General features: G+C 42.5%; 1 protein-coding gene across 1 annotated transcript in view; it reads right to left on the reverse strand.

Moving 5' to 3' along the window:
- Positions 1-548: 548 nt before the first annotated feature.
- Positions 549-25,583, reverse strand: part of KIAA0753 (KIAA0753 ortholog) — a 33,455-nt gene continuing 8,420 nt past the window's right edge. Inside the window, exons 4-16 of the mRNA XM_073667830.1 lie at positions 19,366-19,428; positions 18,383-18,604; positions 18,046-18,253; positions 16,494-16,690; positions 14,354-14,511; positions 10,641-10,757; positions 9,097-9,186; positions 8,679-8,736; positions 8,432-8,572; positions 5,002-5,080; positions 4,778-4,898; positions 4,181-4,393; positions 549-2,184 (exon numbers count right to left, since the gene is read on the reverse strand). Coding sequence (XP_073523931.1) covers positions 2,061-2,184; positions 4,181-4,393; positions 4,778-4,898; positions 5,002-5,080; positions 8,432-8,572; positions 8,679-8,736; positions 9,097-9,186; positions 10,641-10,757; positions 14,354-14,511; positions 16,494-16,690; positions 18,046-18,253; positions 18,383-18,604; positions 19,366-19,428 — 1,791 coding nt within the window. The 3' untranslated portion in view covers positions 549-2,060. The remainder of the gene's footprint in view (positions 2,185-4,180; positions 4,394-4,777; positions 4,899-5,001; positions 5,081-8,431; positions 8,573-8,678; positions 8,737-9,096; positions 9,187-10,640; positions 10,758-14,353; positions 14,512-16,493; positions 16,691-18,045; positions 18,254-18,382; positions 18,605-19,365; positions 19,429-25,583) is intronic.

Below are 25,583 nucleotides of genomic sequence, written 5' to 3' on the forward strand. Positions count from 1 at the left end.
TCAAAAACCTGCCTTCTATGGACCATGAAGGGCTGTTATAATGTCCAACGCTCCGTTTATGGGCTGTGTACGTTTTCTGCTGTGCCGACTGTTTAGGAAGCCGCTCATCACCTCTGTATTTGCTCTTGCCTCTGGAAGCTAATAAATTAAATCCTATAGCCCCCGTCTCACATAGCGAGATCGCTAGCGAAATCGCTGCTGTGTCACGGTTTTGGTGACGCAACAGCGACATCACCAGCGATGTCGCTATGTGTGACACTTTGCAACGATCAGGCCCCTGCTGTGAGGTCGCTGATCGCTGCAAAGTGTCCAGGACCATTTTTTGGTCGTTGCTCTCCCGCTGGTCAGCACACATCGCTGTGTGTGACCAGCGGGAGCAGTGATCAGGCTGGTAACCATGGTAAACATCGGGTTACTAGGGGCACACGCACACCTAGTAACCCATTGTTTATCATGGTTACGAGCCTGCTAAAGTGAGCGGTAACCTCCCGCTCACTGTAGCAGAGTGGTAACCATGATAAACAACGGGTTACTAGGTGCGCGTGTGCCCCTAGTAACCCGATGTTTACCATAGTTACCAGCCTGCTCCTGCTTCAGCAGGCTGGTAACCAGGAGCAGGACATCGTGGAAAGATTCTTTCCACGATGTCGCTGCTCCCCTGATCGTTGGTGAGCCTGCCTGTTTGACAGCTCACCAGCGACCACATAGCGACGCAGCAACGATCCCTGACAGGTCGTATCGTTGTCGGGATCGTTGCAGCGTCGCTAAGTGTGACGGGGCCTTAAGGATCTGAATTATCCTTCGTATAGGTATAGGATTACTTGGGGTCCGATTCTCAGCATTCCTGGGAATCAATACACTTTTTAAATATTTTTTTTTGCTACATTCTGAGAGCGCCATAATCTTTTTATTTTTCGGTTATGTCAGAAATTGCTTTTGGTGGAACAAATTGTGGTTTTCAATGGTAACATTTTTAGCATTCACATGACTTTTTAGTCATAAAAAATGAACAAAAAAAAGCAATTCTGACGTTTATTTTTATGGTGTTTATCAGTCCAGATAAATTTACGTCATGCGTTCATTTCTCAAATAAATAATTTCTAATAGTAAATTTTGGAATTTTTTTTCTTTTTTTTTTAGACCACTTAAAATTTTTTTTGCCATTTTCTTGGACAATATTCAGTAGTCCCACCAGAGGACTTGAATATGTATGTGATTTTTTGATCGCTTATATAATTTACTGGACTACTTATGGAGCGCGGAGCAGTGTTCTATTGTCAGGCGGCCTATAAGTCCCTGCCTTTAGATGGATGTAATAGGCATCAGCAGGTTGCAGGCAGAAGCCTTTGCTAAGCCTACGTTTGCCATAGCACCCTATGATCATGTAAGTTACACCCCATTAGGATATACATGCATGTCCTTTTGAGTGAAGGGGTTAAATAGTGGCTGAGCCTAATATTACTATTTACCAGAGGTTCATCCCATTCATAGTCACTGTCCCTTTGTTGGCCTTTATTAAGGATATGCTATCATTTTTTAAATCTAAATCAATGATCAAACATGTATAAAATTCGAAACTAGAAAGAAAAAACCCATACACACAAAAAAAAGAAGTAATAAAACAGCTTTCACTTTCGCACAATTTTTTGAGTTCATATTAAAAGATACATATAACATTGTTAGTGCTCAAAACTGATGAAATCGTTTTGCACATCATCTAAGTATATAAAATAAGCTTGTTTCCTTTTGTTCCCCTGGAATAGGAGCTGATCTGCAGGACCCGGCAGCAGCCGCAACACTGAACGCGGCTGAGCTGTTCAGTGATGCTCAATGTTTAGATTCGGCCACCACCGAAGCTGCTGAGAGCGGATAGGTGGAGGCGTTGGGTGTCAGACCCACCACGATCCGTTATTGGGGGCTTATCCTAAGAAGAGGTAGATGATATTAGATACTCAGACAACCCCTATAAAACAGGGACGATACAAAGAATGCCCATACAAACAAAGGCTTGATTTTACAATCTTCCAGATAGTTGTTTTTTTTCTCTACACTTTTACAGACTAGGTGCTTTCTGTCGGCTCCATGAACTCTGATGTGAAGACCGCTTCTGCGTAGCCCCCACACAGGTCATGTAGTTCTGCCGCTACCTCGCCTAAGGCGTCATCGAGCAGTTCTTCTGCCAGGCTGCAAAAAAGATAGAAATAGTTACGGAGCGTAGGATCCATTCATTCAATTGGTTAGGTTTATAATTGGGCGAGGGGGCTCCGCCATCTCACCACTGGTATCTGATACCTATGGCTTACCATGGCAGCCGGGCTCAACAAAGGCCCTCAGAGCTGCCAATGGTATCGGATCGTTAGGCCTAATGCACTATAATGCATGGAGAAAGTGGAGGACACAGCGCTAATCAGGATAACCTCTTTAAAAAGTCTTCTAAAAATGTTAAAAAGGAACCCAAGTGCAAGTACTTACAGGCTAGCTGTTCTGAAAGATCCGGCACCGGTGCAGGGAGTATATATTATATTTATTTTACAAGGGGGACTACATAGTAATAATAATCTTTATTTATATTGCGCCAACATATTCCGCAGCGCTTTACACTTCAGTGCTTCATATACAACAGTCATAAGTAGAAAGTTAAAGATAATAATTAATGTAAAAATAATGACGACCCTGCTCGTAAGAGCTTACAATCTACAATGAGGTGGGGGAGACACAAAGGACAGGGGCTTATTTACAATGATGGTCCAGCCATCTTGAGGGGATGAGAGATAGATAAAGGCTGCATGAGCTCATCACCAGCCAGTATCTGTAGTGCTTTCAGATGCAGTGGAGAATTATGTTCAGAGAAATAGAGAATGGGTTACATATAAAAAGGACTTTGATTAGGGAATATGATAGGCTGACCTAAACAGGTGTGTTTTTAGGGCCTAAAACTGTGCAAGTTGTGGTTCGTCCTAATTTCTTGGGCTAGAGCATTCCAAAGAATAGGTGCAGCTCAGGAGAAGTCTTGAAGCCAGGAGTGGGAGGTACGGATTAGTGAGGATGTTAGTTGAACATCGCTTGCGGAGAATAGAGAACGGGTAGGCCGATAAACAGAAATGAAGGAAGAGATGTAGGGGGGGTGGCGCACTGTGGAGAGTTTTGTGGGTGAAAACAAGCAATTTAAATTGGATCCTATAATTCATGGGCAGCCAGTGCAATGACTGGCACAGAGCAGAAGAGTCCGTTGCCAAATAGATGACCCTGGCTGCTGCATTAAGGATGGATTGGAGGGGGGAAAGTCGAGTGAGGGGGAGGCCAATTAATAGAGAGATACAGTAGTCAAGGCGGGAGTGGAGCAGGGCAACAGTGAGGGTTTTTGTTGTTTCCATGGTGAGAAAGGGGCGGATTCTAGAGATGTTCTTCAGGTGCAAGCGACAAGAGCGGGCAAGAGATTGTATATGGACGGTGAAGGAAAGATTGGTGTCAAACACAATGCCCAGACAACGAGCCTGCTGGCTAGGCGTTATTGTGGTGCCACACAAGGAGAGAGAGATGTCAGATATGGGGAGGTGAGTAGGCGAAGTTCAGTTTTGGAAAGGTTGAGTTTCATATAGAGAGCGGACATGATGTTGGGAACTGCGGCCAGATAGTCACAGGTGTTCTGTAGTACAGTGGGGGTAAGGTCAGGGGATGAGGAGTATAGTTGTGGGTCATCAACATAAAGATGGTACTGAAAGCCAAATATGCTGAAGGTCTGTCCAATTGGGGTCGTGTAGAGAGAGAAGAGAAGAGGGCCAAGGACTGAACCCTGAGGAACCCCAATAGTGAGACACGGAGGAGAAGAAGTGGAGCCAGCAAACGATACACTGAAGGAGCGGTCAGAAAGATAGGAAGAGAACCAGGAAAGAGCAGCGTCCTTTATGCCGATTGAGTGGAGCATAGAGAGTAGGAGATGCTAGTCAACAGTGTCGAAAACTGCAGAGAGGTCAAGAAGGATGAACAGAGAGTAGTCACCATTACGTTTTGCCGTCAAAAGGTCATTGGTCACTTACTTTGAAAGGGGGTAGTGTAGATAGTGGACAACCCTTTGAAGACTGTGTCACACATACTCAGAATATCAGATCTATTCATAACAAGCAGGATCAACAAGACACTTGTAGCATTAATTACCAACACATTTTAATGCATCATTTACCTGTCTGTGATGTGCCATGGGTTAAAATCTCCCACTTCCTCATGGGAAGTCAGTCGAAGGTGTCGATTAAAATGTGCTGTATAGTTGTGGATATTCTTCAGCATTTGTGTGGGAACAAAAAGACTCAAGAATCCCTTAGTGCACTCTATAGGATGCTGGGCAAAGTGGAGAGGAGAGTGACGAGCCAACTCTTCTCTGTGTATTTGTAGTGAGCTGTGGAAAAGCAGAAAGAAATCAGTGATAACGTCTCTAATACGACCATGTACTGGTAGTATGGGGCTCTAACCCATTTCACACTGTCTTACTTTCTGTACAGTAAATACACACTGAAAACCTGTATGGTTTGTCATAAAATGACAGTCCATTTTATTCAGCTTTATATTGAAAGAGATGGCCAGCGACAGGGACACAGGGCCAGCGACAGGGACACAGGGCCAGCGACAGGGACACAGGGCCAGCGACAGGGACACAGGGCCAGCGACAGGGACACAGGGCCAGCGACAGAATACATAAGGCAGGATGGTAACAGTGCTCTATATACTGACAGATCAGATTGTCCTCAATCAGTATATTTTAATGATAGAGCTCTTTACTTACTCTCCTTCATAAGGCTCCTCTAGTAGAATATCCACCACCGGCTTTCGCTGTCCTATGGGTTTGGTGATCCTAATGGGGTGAGGAGAATGAGGTCTCTGGACCATGACTGTATTAGATCTTTCTATAATAAAAGGATCTCGCAATGAAACAAAAAAAAAAATAAAATAAAATTAGGACACATTAAAGGGCAAAAAAAAAACAACTATGAGGATCAGCAAACTAACCCTTTTCTTCTTGTGCCCAGAATTCAGGGTCTGAATAAACTATTTGAGTAAACCTCTTCCGAACCGCTTCTTGGTATTTCTAAGGGTAAAACTGTTAGTATTAGAAGAATCACCCATTTTAAAACCATTTGCAGCAATTATTAGTTGGTAAATGTTTTTTTTATGTTAAAGCCATGGCATACATAGATTATTCCTTAGACCAGGGGTACCTCAAACTACGGCTCGTGGGCCACATGCGGCCCGCGGAGGACTTTTATCCGGCCCGCCGGGCTGTGGGCGGAGGAGAGGGGAGCGGTGTCAGCGCCCGCCCTTCTCCCCCGCTTGCTCAGGGCCCCGGCAGGCAGATACTTACCTCTCCCCGTGCCGCCGCAGATCCGCTGTCTTCCTGCTCTGCGCTTCCTGTGAAGTCTCAGGTAAGAGGGCGCGGTGACGTCTTTACACCGCACCCTCCCGAGTGCCGTCACAGGCGGCGCAGAGCGGGGGGACGACGACGCAGTCCAGACCAGAGTAGAGCAGCGGCAGCAAGTGAGAAGTGAGGTGAGTATTGGATTTTTTTTTTTTTTTTTTTAAATGTATGGAGGCATAGGTTATTATATGGGGGGGGGGGGGGGGGGGGAGATCCTGCAAGGTGTATAATTGGGGGGGGGGGGGGTGACATCCTGCATGGGGCATTATATGGGGGGGTGACATCCTGCATGGGGCATAATATGGGGGGTGACATCCTGCATGGGGCATAATATGGGGGTGTGGTACCAAGCTGCATGGGGCATAATATGGGGGGGGGGTGACATGCTGCATGGGGCATTATATGGGGTGGAACAGTCTACCTATTGGGAACATTTACCTGCCTATTGGGGACCTATGCTGCCTATTGGGTACAGTTACCTACCTATTGAAATACCGGTTGATTTAACTTTACTTGTTCTTCATTTTAAATATTGTATTTGTTCCTGTATTGTTTTTTTTACTACAAAATAAGATATGTGCAGTGTGCATAGGAATTTGTTCATAGTTTTTTGTTAAAAACTATATTCCGGCCCTCCAATGGTCTGAGGGACCGTGAACTGGCCCCCTGTTTAAAAAGTTTGAGGACCCCTGCCTTAGACAAATTCAATAAATGAAAGGCTGAAATTTCATGGATAAAAAAAAAAAAAAAAAAAAAAAACGTCCACTGACAAACGCACTGATGTAACAGTTCTATGCAAAGGATATAGAAAGCTGTGTATACATGCTGCCCGGTGGAGTTTCCATACAGTATGGTTATTATTATGCCATCTTACCTTGATCTATGCTTTTCTATACATTAACTTGTCCTTGGTAATATATTTGCCTATATACTCAGCACTATTTCCATGCTTAAGCACTGGCCATTGTATTGTTGTGTTCCACATTTATTACACTTCATGTATTGTCATTTATACACAGAGATCATGTGTACATGTATTTTTGGCCACCAGTTAATTCTACTCTTCCCTCCACCGATCTCGCCCGACCATTACATGGGTTGTTTTTAATCTATTTGGTTGCCAAGTCTAAATTTTATACAGTTGGCATCAATTTTTTGCTTGCATTTTTACAGGATTATGCTAGTCTGTGCTGGTGCAAATGCCAAGATGTAAATCGTGGTGAAGAATTATTGGACATGTGAGTATTTTCACCATATTATCATGTCTTATGCAGATTTTCCACCTCCACACGATATAAACTTGAATGCTCATAGGATGAAGCAGATCAGGTGATGGGTATTTGTGTAATGAGGAGGGTGAGGCCTAAGGATACACCAACCCTTTATTAAGGTGTGCAGAATTATATGGCAGCTTGTTTTCCTTAGGCAAAATGGGCCAAAAAAGATTTAACTGCCTCTGAAAAGCCATACATTGTTACACGTCTTACAGAGGGATGCAGCACTCTTGAAATTGCTAAAATATTGGGGCGCGATCACAGAACCAGCAAAAGTTTTGTTGCAAATAGAGACGCAAAATACATGATGAGAAGAAAAGACGCACATTAACTGCCAAAGATTTGAGAAGAATCTAACGTGAAGAGACCAGGAAGCCATTATCCTCCAGTGCTGCCATATTCCAGAACTGCAACCTCCCTGGAGGCCCAGAAGTACGAGGTGCTCAGTGCACTGAGACATGGCCGAGGTAAGGGAGGCCGAACCTGACCACCACTGAATAAGACACAGAAGTGGAAATGTCAAGACTGGACCAAGAAATATCTGAAGAAGGATTTTTCAAAGGTATTATGGACCGATGAGATGAGACTGACTCCTGTCTGACCAGATGGAGGGGCACATGGCTGGATCAGTAATGGGCACAGACCTCTACTTCTACTCAGATGCCAGCAAGAAACACTTTCTTTAAGCAGTAGAGGAAAAAGTCAGCATCTCTCAAGAAAACCATGATCTTTATTCGGTGGACAATGATACAAGACAGCATTGAAGTCTCCACTGATTGACTGCCAGTAAAGGCTTTAGAAATGAAAGAATAATGACCTGGCCCCTTCCTCACCCAACCTAAACCCTATTGAGAACTTTACTTAAGCAGATTTAGGCCATTGCCCCACTATCAGTATTTGGTCAGTATTCGGTCAGTAATTTTTCTCAGGAGTGGGAGCCAAAACCAGATGAGGAACAATCAGAGAAAAGGTATAATAGAAACAAGTCACCAATTCTGCATTTATCCCCCACTCCTGTGAAAAAATACTGACCAAATACTGATAGTGGGGCCATGGCCTAACAGTGAAGAACAGTCACCTCTGGGACTGTGATCGGTGCTGCCAAAAAAGTTGATCGGCAACAGATAAAGAAACTGACAGATTCCATGGATGGAAGGCTTATTGATCTTACTGAAAAGAGGGGCGGCTACATTTGTCACTGAGAGATAGATATATATATATATATATATATATATATATATATATATATATATATATATATATATATATATATATATATATATATATATATATATATATATATATATATATATATATATATATATATATATATATATATATATATATATATATATATATATATATATTTTTTTTTTTTTTTTTTTTTAATAATGTATATAATGTCAGAAATGTATTTTTGTATATTGAGTTTTTGGTTATTATTCTCACTTTTAAAAGATGAAAATAAACAATTGAGATGGGAATTTACATTTTTCATTTAGTTGCCCAATAATTCTGCACTCAGATATTCTTCCAAGACACAATCTCATTTTTACTTTAAATATCCAGGTTTCAGGATTATTAACCTTTTGGATTGACAGACAGCACTGTAGTTGGTCAATAATAAACTAATCAGAAATACAAGTTGCCCAATAATTGTGCACGCAGTGTAGTACGGTAGTATGCATGAATTCATGGCCACTTGATTGGACTCAGTTACTAAACTGGTGCATCATTATTGGTGCTTTACCTCCATTTCCTCCATTTTTTGGAATATAGCCTCCAATTCATCAGGTTGTTGAAAGCTGGGTGAATACTCCCCCCGGCTGACCAGACTCTGATCCTGCAGGCTCTCCTCTTTTTCTGTTGCTGAAGACATGTCCTCCTCCAACTGATTGAAAACAAACAATACTTTATGGCGACTTCAGCAATATGTGGATTTGCATGAATGGTCATCAGAGGTTATATGAAGTGATTCAAGAGAAGTCATGTCCTACCTGTCCTGTGACCTTACTGTGGGCACACGGCAGCCTTTTGGCAGCATGGGCTTCCCTCCTACACAGCAGAAATAAGGGAGAGAGAGTACATAGGAGTATAGGGGAGATGATGATGTAAAGATGATTGTTGTATAAATGAGACTTATTGGCTAAAATCAGCTGCCCGACGCGGCAACACAGGCAGATGTCAGGGCGCCCGACGCGGCAACACAGGCAGACGGCTTGACATCCGCCTGTGATGCCGTGACGGGCGGATGTCTAGACTCTCCTAAAGAAATTCCATTAAAAAGTCCTCCTTCAGTTAGACACTTGGTCTTCAATGGAGCTTCTGGTTGCTTTATAGCTAGAGCTCTTAACCATCATAAAGATGCATTTGATATAACATCATCTGTCTGTACTTACTCTCTTTACCGCTCACCTAAGATCCCGTAAATGGGCTATTTCCTCCTTGTAGAGATTGTCAAGTTGTTGCAATCGCTTTGCAGTTTCAGACTCCAGCCAATCCAACCTATCAGGGAACGGCACAAGGAAAGGAAAGACTCAAACAACTTTTCTGTGTGTAAAATAATCTGATCCCATTTTACAATAAAACAGACAGCACTTCAATAACATGTGGAATATTACAAGTACAAAGTTAGGTCAGTTCCACACATCCAACATTCATGATCCGGGTACTGAACACGCTCTCGACAAACCGACGAGTCTCCTAAACAGAACTCAACAGCTTCACGTGTTGTCAATGTCGGCCGTGTGACAATTCAGACCTTTCAGGTTTGCCATGTGGACCCTCCACCACAATCTGTGGGACAATACATTTGGATGGGGTTTTGAAATTAGAGATGCTTCATATCTTGGTATTCCCAATCCGCCTCCCCTCCATCATGGGTTCCTCAAAGGAATAGCATATATGACGTGATTAGTCCATAGGGGATAATAGAAAAGAATGTCTCATGAAGCAGTCCAGTATCCGTATCAATGCATAGACAGATACCGAACAGCTGCATGAGATGGAGGAAACGAGTTGGAAGGTGCAAAGGGAATACCAAGAAATGAAGGAGTATTTGAGGGTGAGCTGTGGACTGCCCTTGTAAGGGCAGGAGTTTTGAGGTATAGGGTCAGACAGCATGAAAACTTTCCCTGCCTGACACCAGTTACAAGGAACCCCTATCCTTCCTATCTGAAGGTACCGGCTGATGAGGGGAGATTGTTCCTTATCTCATACAATACACTATATGTGGACAAGCACGTTGAGTAAACTTACAAGTAATCATTACCCTGCTTTTTGTCTGCCTAGGTTTTCACATATTTTAAAAAAGTTTAATATAAAATGGATTTTAAATTCTCATATAATTGCTATAGTATTGATATTTGAGTGAGACACTCTACCATAATTTCTAACCTTTCTTTTACTAAAAACGCAGTAAAACCTGATACCTGCATTTTTGCACCTACTCATTGCTTTCTGTGGGTGAAAAAAAATGCTGCAAAAACGCTGACAGAAGTGACATGTTGCAGTTATAAAAACACAGCAGTTTTCCAATTCAGTCAGGAAGAAAAAAAAAAAAAAAAACAATGCGTGTGCATGAGATTTCTGATATCTCATAGCTTTTGCTGGTGCTGTAAGACTCAGCTTAAAATTTGCATTAAAAAAAAAAATAAATAAATGCAGTGTGTGAACATAGCCTTACTCACCCTTCACCACTGCTCTCAGTGTCTGCTATTGTCTGTAGTACTGACGTCACGTCGACAGCTCTGTGGACGATAGCTGAGCTATGGGGCTTGGTCTGAGTCAATGATTAGCTGCAGCGCTCCCCTATTGGCTGCCACATTGTTGTCATGACGTCAGTACTCCAGCAGCGGTAGAGACTCAGAACTGGGCCCAGGAACGTGGTGTAAAGTTTGCCACCAGAAAAACTCTAACAATACAGATAATACATATATAAATATATATTTTGTTGTTACCGGGAAATCTCATTTTCTTTGTCTTTTTCAGCTTCTCTTCTAATTGAAGAATTGATCTGATCCAATTTTTTAGATGGAGAAACATTAAAACTCTTGGTTTCGGTGTTCCAGCTTACCCTACATTGAGAATGGGACACAATTAAGGTCTAACCTAAAAAATAAGCCTCTATACGGATTACTTAGCTTTAGAGATGCAAAATAGAATACAGCACAAAATGTCCAAATAAATGTAAATGAGCAGCTGCTTCTAGAAAACAAAGATGAGCAAATTAAAGGGAACTGGTCACTAGACTCCTGCTGCCCGAACATGGCAGCACGAACCAGAGCCGCACTGCGTGACTGCAGCCAGGAAAGTGCTTTCTGGAAAGCTGCGGGGTTTCAGAGGATACATAGTATGAAAAGCCATTCAGGAACAACTTGACTAGTCCAATGACATCCCAGACCGGCTTCTTCATCTCCAGTTGACTACAGGTCCCTCTCTGGGTGTATAGCCAGAGGCTTGTCAATCACACTGAAGCAGTGCAGGGAGAAACTGGCTGGGGGACATAATTGGACTAGTCAGGTCAGGTCTCTCCCTAGAGTTTGATATACACTGTGTGCAGAATTATTAGGCAAGTTGCATTTTAGAGGATTATTTTTATTATTGATCAACAACTATGGTCGCAATCAACCCAAATATCCAAGCTTAATATTTTTGGAAGCTGGAGTGTTTTTTTTTTAGATTTGGCTATCTTAGGAGGATATCTGTTTGTGCAGGTACTATTACTGAGCAGAATTATTAGGCAACTTAATAAAAACCAAATATAATCCCATCTCACTTGTTTATTTTCACCAGGAAACCAATATCAGTGCACAAAATTTAGAAATAAACATTTCTGATATGCAAAAACTAAAACCAAAAAAATAGTGATCAATATAGCCACCTTTCTTTATGATGACACTCAACAGCCTTCCATCCATAGATTCTGTCAGTTGCTTGATCTGTTTTCGATCAACATTGCGTGCAGCAGGTTCTCTATGGGGTTCAGATCAGGTGAACAAGGGGGCCATGTCATTATTTTTTCTTCTTTTAGACCTTTACTGGCCAGCCACGCTGTGGAGTAGTTGGATGCATGTGATGGAGCATTGTCCTGCATGAAAATCATGTTTTTCTTGAACGATACCGACTTCTTCCTGTACCACTGCTTGAAGAAGTTGTCTTCCAGAAACTGGCAGTAGGTCTAGGAGTTGAGCTTCACTCCATCCTCAACCCAAAAAGGTCCCACAAGTTCATCTTTGATGATGCCAGCCCATACCAGTAGCCCACCTCCACCTTGCTGGCGTCTGAGTCGGAGTGGAGCTCTCTGCCCTTTACTGATCCAGCCTCTGGCCCATCCATCTGGCCCATCAAGAGTCACTCTCATTTCATCAGTCCATAAAACCTTTGAAAAATCAGTCTTAAGATATTTCTTGGCCCATTCTTGATGTTTTATCCTATGTTTCTTGTTCAAAGGTGGTCGTTTTTCAGCCGTCCTTACCTTGGCCATGTCTCTGAGTATTGCACACCTTGAGCTTTTTGATACTCCAGTAACGTTGCAGCTTTGAAATATGGAAAAACTGGTGGCGAATGGCATCTTGGCAGCTTCACGCTTGATTTTCCTCAATTCATGGGCAGTTATTTTGCGCCTTTTTTTTGGCCAACACGCTTCTTGCGACCATGTTGGCTATTTGCCATGAAACGTGATCACGCTTCAAAAGTTTGGAAATTTCAAGACATCTCACAATTTTGGACTTTTCAGAGCCCGTCAAATCTCTCTTCTGACCCATTTTGCAAAAGGAAAGGAAGTTGCCTAATAATTAAGCACACCTTATATAGGGTGTTGATGTCATTAGTCAACACCCTTCCTCATTACAGAGATGCACATCACCAGATTTACTTAATTGGTAGTTGCTCTCAAGCCTATGCAGCTTGGAGTAGGACAACATGTACAAAAAGTATCATGTGATCAAAATACGCATTTGCCTAATAATTCTGCACACAGTGTAGCTGGCTGGCAACTATCTTTTCTCTGAAATGCCACTACGTCTAGAATTTTGTGACTGGTTCCCTTTAACCCTTCCCAACATATGACATACAGATAAGTCATACGACGGGTCCCAGACATTGAATCTGGTGCGCAAGCAGAGTCCACATCTTTCTCGGCAGATGATGGCTGAAGCATTCAGCCATCATCTACCCCCAACAGCCATAGGTAGAGTGGAGCTCCGCACACAGCTGTTAACATGTTAAATGCCGTTGGTAATCTCTGACAGCGGCACTTAACACGTGCTGACAGGGGGCACGTCATTCCATGCGTCCATTGGCGCTCCCATGATGTGATCTCGGGGAGCCGATGGGTTGGCATGACAGCCGGGGGTCTGCTGAAGACTTCTATGGTACTCATGACGATTCTCCTGTGATAGCCAGCGTTTAGCTGACATTTATAGGAGACTGATTTTAGCTAAACATAGCAGAGCATCAGCACGGCTATATAGATAGAACAAGCAACAGGATGATCGCAGCTTCAAGTCCCCTAAAGGGACTAACAAATACAGTGAAGTGAAAAATGGTTTTAAAAAAAATGAAAATAATTAAAAAAAAAAAAAAAACACACAAAAGTTCAACCCTCCCCCCTTTTCTCCCAATAAAGAAAATACACTATATTGTTGCGATCGTAAGAGTCCAATATATAAAAACAAATTAAAACAGCGTAACAAGAAAAAAAAAAACGCTGCAAGATTGCAATAAAAGGCAATCAAAACATCGTACTACTCCAAAATGGTATTACTAAAAACGTCAGCTCAGGGCGCAAAAAAATAAGCCAATACCCAGCCCCAGATCACGAAAATAAATCAAAAACGTTATGAGTTTTATTTTATAAAAAGGAGACAAAAGCAAAGCAAGGTTTTTTTTGTTTTGTTTTTTACAAAATTTCCCAAAAAATTTTCACAACATAAAAAACCCCCAAAAAAATCAACCTGTACATCTGGTATGTGCATAATCGTACTGACCTGGAGGATTATAATGCCAGGTCAGTTTTACCATATAATGAACATGGTAAATAAAAAAATTGTGGAATTGCACTTTTTTTTGCAATTTCAACGCACTTGAGGTTTTTTTTTTCCCCCGCTTTGCAGAACTTCACATGATAAAATGAATGGTGTCATTCAAAAGTACAACTCGCCTGCAAAAAACAAGCCCTCATTCGGCTATGTGGACTGAAAAATAAAAAAAAGTTATGGCTCTTGGAAGAAGAGAAGGAAAAAACTAAAATATAAAAAAAAAAATGAAAAAAAAAGGGTTAAAATCTTATAACTCCCTACACAGAGTAGATTTTAGCCATAATCCACGCCTGGTCCAATCTTTGACGTCACTGATTTATCTGTAGAAACCATCTATAAAGTGACCAAAGATGTGACATAAATGTCGACCACGACGGCCATTTTGAACCTCTCGCCACTTATCTATCATGTCTTTCTGTGGGTGCAATCCATTTCTGATAAATGTTGCCGTCTCGTGTTGATTTCTCTCCAGGCAGTAGTCAGAATACCTTCGTATTAGGAGCAAATCATTTATAAAAAAAAATTTTTTGTGGTTTGTACTTTCTGTTTTAGTGGCGTTGCTCATTTATTGGCCCTTTCAACTCTCATATCTATTGTCAACCGCATGTTCATAAAGCATTTTAATTCTGAACCTTTTGGGGGATGGTGAAGGAGACGTCGGATTCGGGGGTATCCAAGGAGTTTTCTTCTCTTTCAGAACTGGACGATTCTCCTTCAGTTTGAATGATACCGTTTTCTCCTGAAAATGTGACCGCTGGGACGGGTCAGGCATTCGAGAATGCCGGAAGCCCTGAGGGGAGACAGCGTTGAATAATTAAAGATTTCAAACATGGCAAAAATTAAACAATTCAATTTTTTTTGGCGTTCACAACTCCATGAATCTTACTCCAGCAGGGACTGATGGAAGATTTGTGGCGAGTCGCACACAGGGCCACTTGTCAGATGCCCCTGATTTCATTAATGAATCAGGAACATCGGATTCCAGCCATCTCATCATTAAGACCGGCATGACAAACGCTCGTCTTGATGAATTGGAGCCATAGAGCGTGTTTTGTTTTTTGTTTTTTTTCCTGAGGTGGTGAAAAAATTTCTTGTGGAAATCATTTAAAAAAAAAAAAAAACAACCTTCCTTATTTGTGAAGTTTTTGTAGGATTTGGTTTGATTCCTGAAGTGTTTTTTATAGAGTGTTTTTTGTAGCTTTTGGATTGGACAGTGCTTAATTTGGAGCGGATTCCACCAGTAGATGCTTCAAAAAAGTGATGTTCCCTCAGGTGTTCCCAAAGCCTGAAGCTTAAGAAAAACGCTCAAAAAGACTAAAAATTTGAACAGCAAAGTGGTCTTACAATAGAAACAAATAGGAAGGTTCTCAGGTGTTTTATGATCAAAACTCCTTAAAAAACTCTGTGTGCACACACCCTAAATTATCAATTATGCAAGCAATCTTAAAGGGAACCTGTCACCACAAAAAAAACATATTACCTGCAGATATGGGGTTAATAGTGTTATTAACCTGCCCAACGCCTGCACTTAGCTGAACACTGTGGGGAGAAATTGAACTTTATTCCCCCTGGCAGCATTCGGGGTTGAGTCACCACTGAGAATACAGAGTGGCGGCTGTAACGGCGCCCAGGCACTGACAGACACTGGCTCTGCTCTGCATTGGGGCCGGCTGTCAGTCAGGACTGGGAGTGCGGTTACAGCAGCTGCTCTTTATACACAAAGCAGTGACTGAACCAGCACCGTTCCACTAAACGAAACCAGAATGCTGCTGAGGGGAATAAAGTTGATTTTCTCCCCGCAACATTTGGCTAAGTGCAGGCGCCGGGCAGGTTAGTAACCATAATAATAACCGGCAGATTAACCCCATATCTGCAAGTTAAGTGTTTTTTTCTGGTGACAGGTTCCCTTTTAACACTATTAACAGTGCCCATCATTAAAGAAGACATGTAACCACTCAGACTGGTTTAGTACATACTTGTATTTCCCATAAAATAACCCTGGAGCATTTGATTTTAGAGCTGTACATTGGCCTATTCCTCTGTTATACTGACAATAGGGTGTTACCCTGACATAGTCTTAGGCCTCCTTTACACATCTGTGTTTCTAGTTCCTGTGGTATGCATTTTTTTTTTTTTTTCACAGATAGCACAAGTACCCATTATAACCTATGCTGCTGTGCACATGTACATGATTTACACGGACCGTGTGTCTGTGCAAAACACAAGGAGAATACAAGTCTATGGGTCGATGAAAAACACGTACAGCGCATGGAGGGTATCCAGGTGTTGTTCGTGTTTCACATTGCAAAGACTAGGAGAAGCTTTGTAATTTCTTTTATCCATTCCGGAAAAATACTGATGACACCGATGGAAAACACTAATGACACGGGCACCATTTTTCACGTACATTTTTTATACAGATGTGTGAAGGAGGCCTTAAAGGCTCAGTCAGACGGCTGTATAAATCGGAACGCAGTGCACAGACTGACCGGCGGCTCTCCCGATCAGAGCGTAAAAATACATGAAGTTGTCACATTCAGGTCAGGAGAGTCGCCAGCGAGTCCGTGGACTGAGTTCTGATCTCAGTCCGATTTATACAGCAGTCTGAATGCACTCCAACATCAGAGGCTGACAGATTTAGACTATCTAGAAACACGCCCGTTTGCTAAAAAGAGATGTTCCAGAATTATTCATGGAGAATACAAGCATTAACTAAAACAGACCTGCCATGAACCCTGATATGTCCTCTTTTAAGAGCCGTGCCCCTTGTACCTTTGGCCTCTGGGGAATCAGCACTCCTCGGCTCTTGTTCTGCCCCGTGGTGCTTCTGTGCAGCCCCTTCAGGTGTCCCGATTGAATTAAGGCTTCTAGACCTGATCTTAGAGCCGATCGTCTCTCTGGAGTAGACGGCTGTTGTGGTGGGTCGGGTTCGGTTTGCACTGCAGCGTGCATGGATTCAGGAGGGTCATCTGTATGAAGTGAATGGGAAAATAGTGATTTTAATCTTTAAACACTTATATGTGAGAGACACATCACATCCAGAAGATGAAAGTGGTGACTAAAGATGTAAACCCCGTTTAAGAAGCAAAGCTCGCTGACTGCAGGTCCTGCTTCTCTATCCACAATGACCAGCGACTGCTGGGTAACATGAAGCATTACACATCAGCCGTTCATACTAATGGGTGAGGACGGGAAATTCTCACAGACCAGGATGAGCTTTTTGCAAAAAAAGCCAGGTGACAGACTGGGGTCCTAAATTGGGGGACCCCCTTTTATGACATTTATATGCCCTAATCGGTGACCAGCACTAATGACACACACAACAGTATCAATAGAGATTTAGCAGCAAGCTTAGCCCATAAATCGGTACATTTGCCTCACTTTTCTGCTGTTTCTGTAGTTCACATCGTTCTTTGGGATGATAGAATTGGGACTGAACAAAAATGAATAGTAACGATAGCAGTAACACAATTTAAAATAATCCATATACTCAATACATCTAAGCACTGGCAGAGTATTGCTGAATTTCTTGCAATGCAATCACATATCCACAATTACACATTTATTTTGCTTTTTCACGAGGCACTGACTTTTTTTTGCATTGTGACTTTGTTTTGGGCGTTTGATGCCCAATGCCGTTATTGTAACAGGAGAACGGTGAATCCTACCAATACCAAGTTTTCTTTGCAGATTTAGGCCAAAGAGAAGCAAATCTGTTTTATGTCGGAACCCATCTGAATGAGGTTGTCCTGTTAATGGTTTGCTCCACTACTCAGGATAAATCCTCAAAGGAAACCATGGCTGTCGGTCAGACACCCAGGAACCCCACCGATCAGCTGTTCTTATTGCCAGCAGCGGCGGACAATACGCCTCCGCCAACTTTGTAGTGGATGCTGCAGATCTACTTAGCTGGGTGTCAGACCCCCACTAATCGGATATTGATCATCTAAACTGCGAATAGGCCATCAATATAAAAGTAGTGGAGCGACTTCTTAAGGTGGATGGGCTCACACAAGTTGAGCAGAATGTGTTTATACGTATAGTAAATGTGACAGCAATGCAATGTGAAATAAATTTCATGTATATGTAGATAGATAAAATAACCTAGCAATCTCTCTATGTTAAGACATAACTTTTATCAAAGATTGTTCCATTTGTACCTTTTGTAATACTGCCTATTACATTCACGTAGTACGGCGTACACCTCCATAACTAGACACTTGTAAGACATCTGCAGAAAAGTTTTCCCAAAGTAAAGATAGGCTAGGCTAACCACTAGAGATTAGAACTCTAATGTGTAAAACTAAGGAGACCCATCACTTACCAACCACAAGACGTTTATTCACATGTGACTGATTCTCCTCCCGATGCTTGATTTCTTTATGGACAGGTTGGGGGTAGCGAGCATCTCTAACAGGTGATGCAGCATTTCTTGAGGCCTTTTGGACAGGAGAAGTTTTATTTGCAGCCGCACCTGACAATGGCTTCCTTGTATCTGAAGATATTTTAGCTTCAAGAAGAACATCCAAGTCCTGAAGTGAATGAGAAGGGCTGGAAATTAGAAGATCAATAACCACTTGGCGTTTAACCAATAATTCAACATTCTAATTACATGGACTATAAAATTATACAGTCATCATACAATGGAAGTGTGACGTTACCTCCACCCGCTGGAAAATGGAGATGATTAGATTGGAAGCAGCGGGATCAGCTCCGGTTTCCAGCTTTGCCGTGCAGAGTGACAGCTGACGGATGATGTGTCCGAGCTCCTTATAGAAAGAGGGAATCTGCTGCTCGCCACGTTCACTCAACTGCGTGATAAACAGCTGCAGGGCGCGGATGGCTCCTCGGTGAACAGCTGCCAGTCGAGACATGGCACGGGTCTGATAGGAAGGAGAAAACAGACTGTGTGTAGTAGGTCTATAATATTAGCCCCTTTGTGACATATATGGCACTGGCACCATATGGCAGTAGCTGTGTCCACATCGCCAGCAGTGGGTGTAAGCTGAATTTTGTTGCATTGGCCATGATCAGAGATACCTCCTATTCCAGATATTCAGCGCTGCAATGCCAATGTCAAATGCTACCACTGCGTCTAAGTGGCGAGACCCCGCTGACTCCTGTAGGGGGTGGTATAAAGCTGTAGCATAAAAAAGGACCCTAAGGTCTACTAGTTGCGTACGCTGTAAGCAGGGCCTGATATGCCACCCGGGGATGTATAGCCTAATACACTGCAATATAATGTAATACATTAGGGATCAGACAATTAGAAGGTCAAGTGCCTTAGAGGCAAGTTACGCCTCTCAGAATGTGACTACACAAAATGAATTATTAGTTTGGAGTCATCATACACATTGACCTGTAAAACAGTGAGCATGTCATTGATACGACAAAAACAAAATAAAATACAAGATTTTTAATATGTTGTTATTTTTACATCAATATAATTATGAACGTCTTATGGCTCCAGAAGTATTAAAAACTCATGGCTCTCGAGACACGAAGAAAAGGATTGTGACCTTGAGAGGTTACAGGAAAACATCAGACACAGAAGCGGTACAATGCGCAGGACGGTCCTCTCGCTCGCGTCCCTTTCCTACATGTTGACCACAAGAGAGCACTTGGCAGTCACTTATTCCCGTACCTTCTTTGCGGGTTTTATTTTCTGGGGGCTCAGCTGCTCTAAATCCTCTTGAATTTCTTTTACCTATTAAATAGAAAAGTGACAAAAGTGACAAAAGCGCAGTGTGAATGGTGGTGTAAAATCTGCATCTACCCAGGCTGCAGAAACGCTTTCATCACTAATAGTTCAGCTTGCACACCGGATTACAAAGTACTTCAGCATCAGTAGACCCCAATATGGTGCACAGCAAGACAGAAAAATGCAATATCCGTAGGGCCATCTTCTAATTCACCAATACCAGCAAAGTTTGGGTGAAAATCCTACTCATGGTCCAGATCTCTAATGTGACACAGTTAATAGGGTTTTCCAGGCTTTCACTATAGAGTGGCGTGGCCAGACAGCCCCACCGACCAGTTGTCGCACCCAAACTGCAAATACAATGTAGTGACTTCTCAAATCCTATTTAGTTCACTAAAAGCTGAGCTGCAGTACCAAAGAGCAGCCACTTCACAGTGAATGGCGCTGTGCTGTTCGGAAACATTCGCGGCTTACATACGGCCGTCACAGATACTAAACCAGCTTATGCTGAGGATGCCAGAGGTCCGACACCTACAGATCTGATATTTGACGACCTTATACTAAGAATAGGTCACCAATATGGACAACCCCTTTACCCCCGAGGGTGGTTTGCACGTTAATGACCAGGCCAATTTTTACAATTCTGACCACTGTCACTTTATGAGGTAATTACTCTGGAACACTTCAATGGATCCCCCTGATTCAGAGATTGTTTTTTCATGACATATTGTACTTCATGATAGTGGTAAAATTTCTTCGATGTCACTTGCGTTTATTTGTGGAAAAAAATAAATAAATAAATCGGAAATCAGTCCTGCAAGTGGCAGAGGTCGGTGTCCAGGGGAGACGGAGGAAAGCCAAGTGTGAGCCATTACTGCATACATTCCTACCCAGACAGCAGGGGGAGGGAGACGCACTGCACCTAGAGAAGACAGTGCACGCTGCAGCTTGGGGCTGCCTTGTCCCGGGTGGGCTCTGTGGCCTGGGGTAGCTCGAATCCTGGGTTTACTCCCCTCTGAATCTTGGGACCCGAGTTCCTGCCTAAAAGAAACACCACTGCAGAAAAAGGGCGCCAAAAATCGCCATCTTGAGAGGCTGGTTCATCTCACAGCACTATCAGAGGGAGAACACATCTTTACTGAAGAAATAAACGTTAATATAATCCTCCCCTGTCCTGATCTGTTTAAATCTTTCTAGATTCTTAAACTGAGGAACCCCAGACATTTACATATTATACTATAGGATCACTCTGCCATCTGCTGCTCATCCTATGCAATTACAGCTAGTGGAGTTCAATGCAGAGACTTATTGGTAGAACTCTCCGCACCAGCAGTTCTGTTTAGAATATTTACCCTTAAACACGTGACGCATCTTATGCTCCATACAGAGGTGGAGACCTCCTAATTGGAGATGCTTGCGTGACTTACTACACGATTAGGAGGCGATACCTTGCTGCTCACGCTCTAAATTACCTCTTCATATTGGGCAAAATGTCAAAAGAGCGTGTTAAAGACTCTGAATCCATCTCAACCTCTCGCAAACAAGGAGAGCTAGACAAATTTCTAAAAAAAAAAAGCCCTTTGCCTCTCAGAAACCCTCTCAAAAACCGGCCTCCAATTCGTCTATACATACCCCTGCCGCAGAGACAGATCAGCCAGCAGCGTCTCAGACTCGGACCCACATTGCTCTAACCCAGCACCAATCTCCAGATCATTCTTGGAAAAAAAAAATCTCTTGCCCGGGCAGTGCAGCCCCTAATGCAAGAACTATCCGGGCAGAGATCAGACCTCAAACAAGTTGGCCAAAGGGTTGAGTCACTTGAAACCGTCCAGTCAGACCTAGTAGACTTCTCTGAGGCTTTGAAAGAACAAATGTCCGTTCACAAACATCAACTGAACTCGGCCCTACTTGCTATAGAGGATCAGGAGAACAGGAGAAGACGCAAAAATCTTAGGATAAAAGGAGTCCCGGAACGCTATGCTCCTGATACGTTTAAGAAGGTCTCCAAAGAAATCTTTGCCTCTATTCTAGGACCTGAAAGGGCAGAAGGCATAATCGTCGAACGGGTACATAGGGCCTTCAAACCAAAACCTAAAGACCCAGACCCACCTAGAGACGTAATCTGCGGCCTGCTGAGTTTCACTTGACACCTCGGCTGTACTGTCCAAGATGAGAGAAAGTTCTGCTATATTTTATGATAACAACCCGATACAGATCTATCAGGACATTGCCCCCTCTACCCTGGCGAAAAGAAGGAAAATTAAACCTCTCCTAGATGCCTTACGGGCCAACAAGCTTCTATACAGGTGGTTTTTTCCATTTGGCCTTGCTGTACAAAAAGATGGTAAACAAATTTTCATATGGACGCCTGAAGATCTATAAGCTTCATGGAAGACCTTGGGGATCCAGCAAATCAAGGTTCCCTCTTGAATGCCACTAGATGATACCTCTACCTTCCCACAGCCCCAGAGACCTGAAAAGTGGTCGGTGCAGGGGAGGGGCCCCCCTTCCAGAGCTGGAGGACAACCATCAAAGTTCCTGCCTCCGTGATATCCAAAAATGGGGACTAGTCTCTTATATCCTTTACATTAACCCATGCTGGATCTACACTCCAACCTTGTGGGCGATTTAGGTTTAGCTTGAATGACTGTTCTTACTTCAGTTTTTTGTTACTAATAATCTTTTACAAATAATCCTTTATAATTCCTGAAGGTATCACCTCCTTAATTACCTTGGGATGCTACCCCCTCGGCCTGCTGCAGACAAGGTGTATATTATTAATAGTTTAATGCTGTTTAGTTCTAAATGTTTTTAGTTTATACCTAGGCTGTTGGACCTCTTTCCAGATACTTCACTTGGTCAAGACAACTTATGGATGATAGGACCCCCCCCTGACACTGTTGTTGTTGCGTCTTTTAATGTCAAGGGCCTTAATTCCCCTCTAAAACGCAGCCAGATCCTCCACCTCTTGAATAAGAACCACACTTCTATAGCTTTTATTCAAGAGACTCACTTTTGCCCCTGACCTCACAAGAACTAAATTTCCTGTCTGGTTCCATAGTTGCAGGGCCTTGGCATCTAAAGGGGTTAGTATATCCCTTCACAAAAATTTACCCTTCTCACTTAAGGACCAATTAGCGGATGCAGATGGCAGATATATATTTGTTAAGGGTACTATTGCTAACACTGTAGTCACTATATGCAACTTGTACGCACAAAACCAAGGCCAATCAGGTTGGCTCACTAAGACTCTGGAGACCCTGAACTCCTTTAAAGAAGGCCTCTTAATAGTGGGGGTGATCTCAATACCCCTTTAAATCCTCTTATAGATGTGTCTAGTGGCTCTTCCACTCTGTCCCAAAAAACCCTGAGAAGGATTCATCTGGCTTTCAACAAGCTGCATTTAACTGACACATGGAGAACCTTACACCCTTCAACAAAGGATTATACTTTCTTCTCCCACACACACTCCACTTATCACAGATTAGATTATTTGTTTCTTCAAAGCTCCTGTATAAAACTTCCTCAATTGGTTCCATAACCTTATCAGATCATGCCCCAGTTTTTTAAGAACTTCCTATACCCTCGCTCTCTAGAAAGGAACTGCTGTGGAGATTAAATGAAACGTTAATGAATAATGAGGAATACATCTCCAAGTTCACTAAATCCGTAGATCTGTTTTTCCAATAAAATGCAGGGTCGGGCCCCTCCATACCGGTGACATGGGAAGCTCATAAAGCTGTTATTCGGGGTGAAATGATTTCTTGTAACGCTCACTTAAAAAAATTACGAAACAAAGAAATCTCATCCGTACTACATCAAATTAACATCATGGAAAGACTCCACAAAAGATCGCTAGCAGTTAAAGCTCAAAACAAACTCCTGAAGTTAAGAAATAAACTCAAAGATACCCGAAATATTAATTCGACCAAATTCTATTTGAGATGTAAACAAAAGATTTATCTACACGGCAACAAAGGAAGCAAACTTACCTCTTCCCTGCTTAAGAAAAACCTTGAACGCTCATTTATCAATGGGATTCGAGCCAAAGAAGGCACTCTGGTTGACAAGACAACTGACATCTCTCAAGCCTTTACTACATTTTACCAGGGACTTTATAATCTAGAAACGCCACTCTCCATGCTAGACCCTGGGATAACCGCCAGTAAAATTAAAGATTTTCTTGACAGCCTAATACTCCCCTCGCTTAAACCTGAGGATATTCGGAAGTTAACCGGGAAAGTTACACAGCAGGAAATCCTGGACACACTAAAAACTATCCCTAATGGGAAAAGCCCAGGCCCCGATGGACTCCCTATCATCTATTACAAAAAGCTTATCAAATCTCTGCTCCCACATCTAGTAACCCTGTTTAATTCTTTCCTTGAGGGGGAAGTTCCAGCTAAACAGACATTAGAAGGTCACATCTCAATAATACACAAAGAAGGTAAAGATCCCACCCACTGTGCTAGCAATCGTCCAATTTCGTTATTAAACGCAGACATAAAATTCCAGGCAAAAATTCTGGCCAAGAGGCTAGAGGATGTACTTCCATATATAATTAATCAAGATCAGGTGGGATTTGTCAGAGGGAGAGAAGGAAAAGATAATTCTATTAAAATTATACACGCCATCTCTTATGCTAGGAGTAGGGGGATCACCCTGACTTTGCTGTCCACAGACGCGGAGAAGGCGTTTGACAGAGTCAGTTGGGGCTTTTTAGCTCATACTTCAGAAAAATTTGCCTTCCCGCCAGTTTTTGTGAACGCCGTTCTCTCGCTATACTCTACCCCCTCTGCTTGTGTTAGAATTAATGGCACGCTGTCAGGGAGTTTCAATATCCAAAATGGGACCCGGCAGGGGTGCCCCCTCTCTCCTTCCCTCTTCATCCTACTTATACAGAAAATCAGACAAGATCCAGATATCCAGGGTATTAAAAATCAAAAATATGAAGTGGTTGGCTGCGGTGATCGAAGATGATCTCCTCCTAATGTTATCTAATCCCGTGGTAGCAATCCCCAGACTTCTAACGATATTAGAACAATTTAGGGAAATATCAAACTTCAAAATTAACCTCGAATAGTCTGAGGCTCTTAACATTTCGACTCCTTTAAGCGACGTAAAATTACTCCACAAAACTGCACCCTTCAAATGGCCAGAGGTCAGTATCAAATACTTAGGAGTGCGGATTACTAATAATCACGACCTTTTATACTATAGGAACTTTATGCCTCTTATTGAGAAAATTAAATCCCTCCTTAGAACATATGATAATCCCTTGTTATCCTGGATAGGTAGAAAAAAAACATAGTCAAAGCGTACAGTACAGACCACAAGTTTGGACACACCTTCTCATTTAAAGATTTTTCTGTATTTTCATGACTATGAAAATTGTACATTCACACTGAAGGCATCAAAACTATGAATTAACACATGTGGAATTATATACTTAACAAAAAAGTGTGAAACAACTGAAAATATGTCTTATAGTCTAGGTTCTTCAAAGTAGCCACCTTTTGCTTTGATGACTGCTTTGCACACTCTTGGCATTCTCTTGATGAGCTTCAAGAGGTAGTCACCGGAAATGGTCTTCACTTCACAGGTGTGCCCTGTCAGGTTTAATAAGTGGGATTTCTTGCCTTATAAATGGGGTTGGGACCATCAGTTGTGTTGTGCAGAAGTCAGGTGGATACACAGGTGATAGTCCTACTGAGTAGACTGTTAGAATTTGTATTATGGAAAGAAAAAAGCAGCTAAGTAAAGAAAAACGAGTGGCCATCATTACTTTAAGAAATGAAGGTCAGTCAGTGCGAAAAATTGGGCAAACTTTGAAAGTGTCCCCAAGTGCAGTTGCAAAAACCATCAAGCGCTACAAAGAAACTGGCTCACATGAGGACCGCCCCAGGAAAGGAAGACCAAGAGTCACCTCTGCTTCTGAGGATAAGTTTATCCGAGTCACCAGCCTCAGAAATCGCAGGTTAACAGCAGCCCAGATTAGAGACCAGGTCAATGCCACACAGAGTTCTAGCAGCAGACACATCTCTACAACAACTGTTAAGAGGAGACTTTGTGCAGCAGGCCTTCATGGTAAAATAGCTGCTAGGAAACCACGGCTAAGGACAGGTAACAAGCAGAATAGACTTGTTTGGGCTAAAGAACGC

This window comes from Phyllobates terribilis, unplaced genomic scaffold (assembly GCF_046119375.1).
Source record: "Phyllobates terribilis strain yellow unplaced genomic scaffold, ASM4611937v1 Scaffold_2__4_contigs__length_985480577, whole genome shotgun sequence".
NCBI lineage: Eukaryota > Metazoa > Chordata > Amphibia > Anura > Dendrobatidae > Phyllobates > Phyllobates terribilis.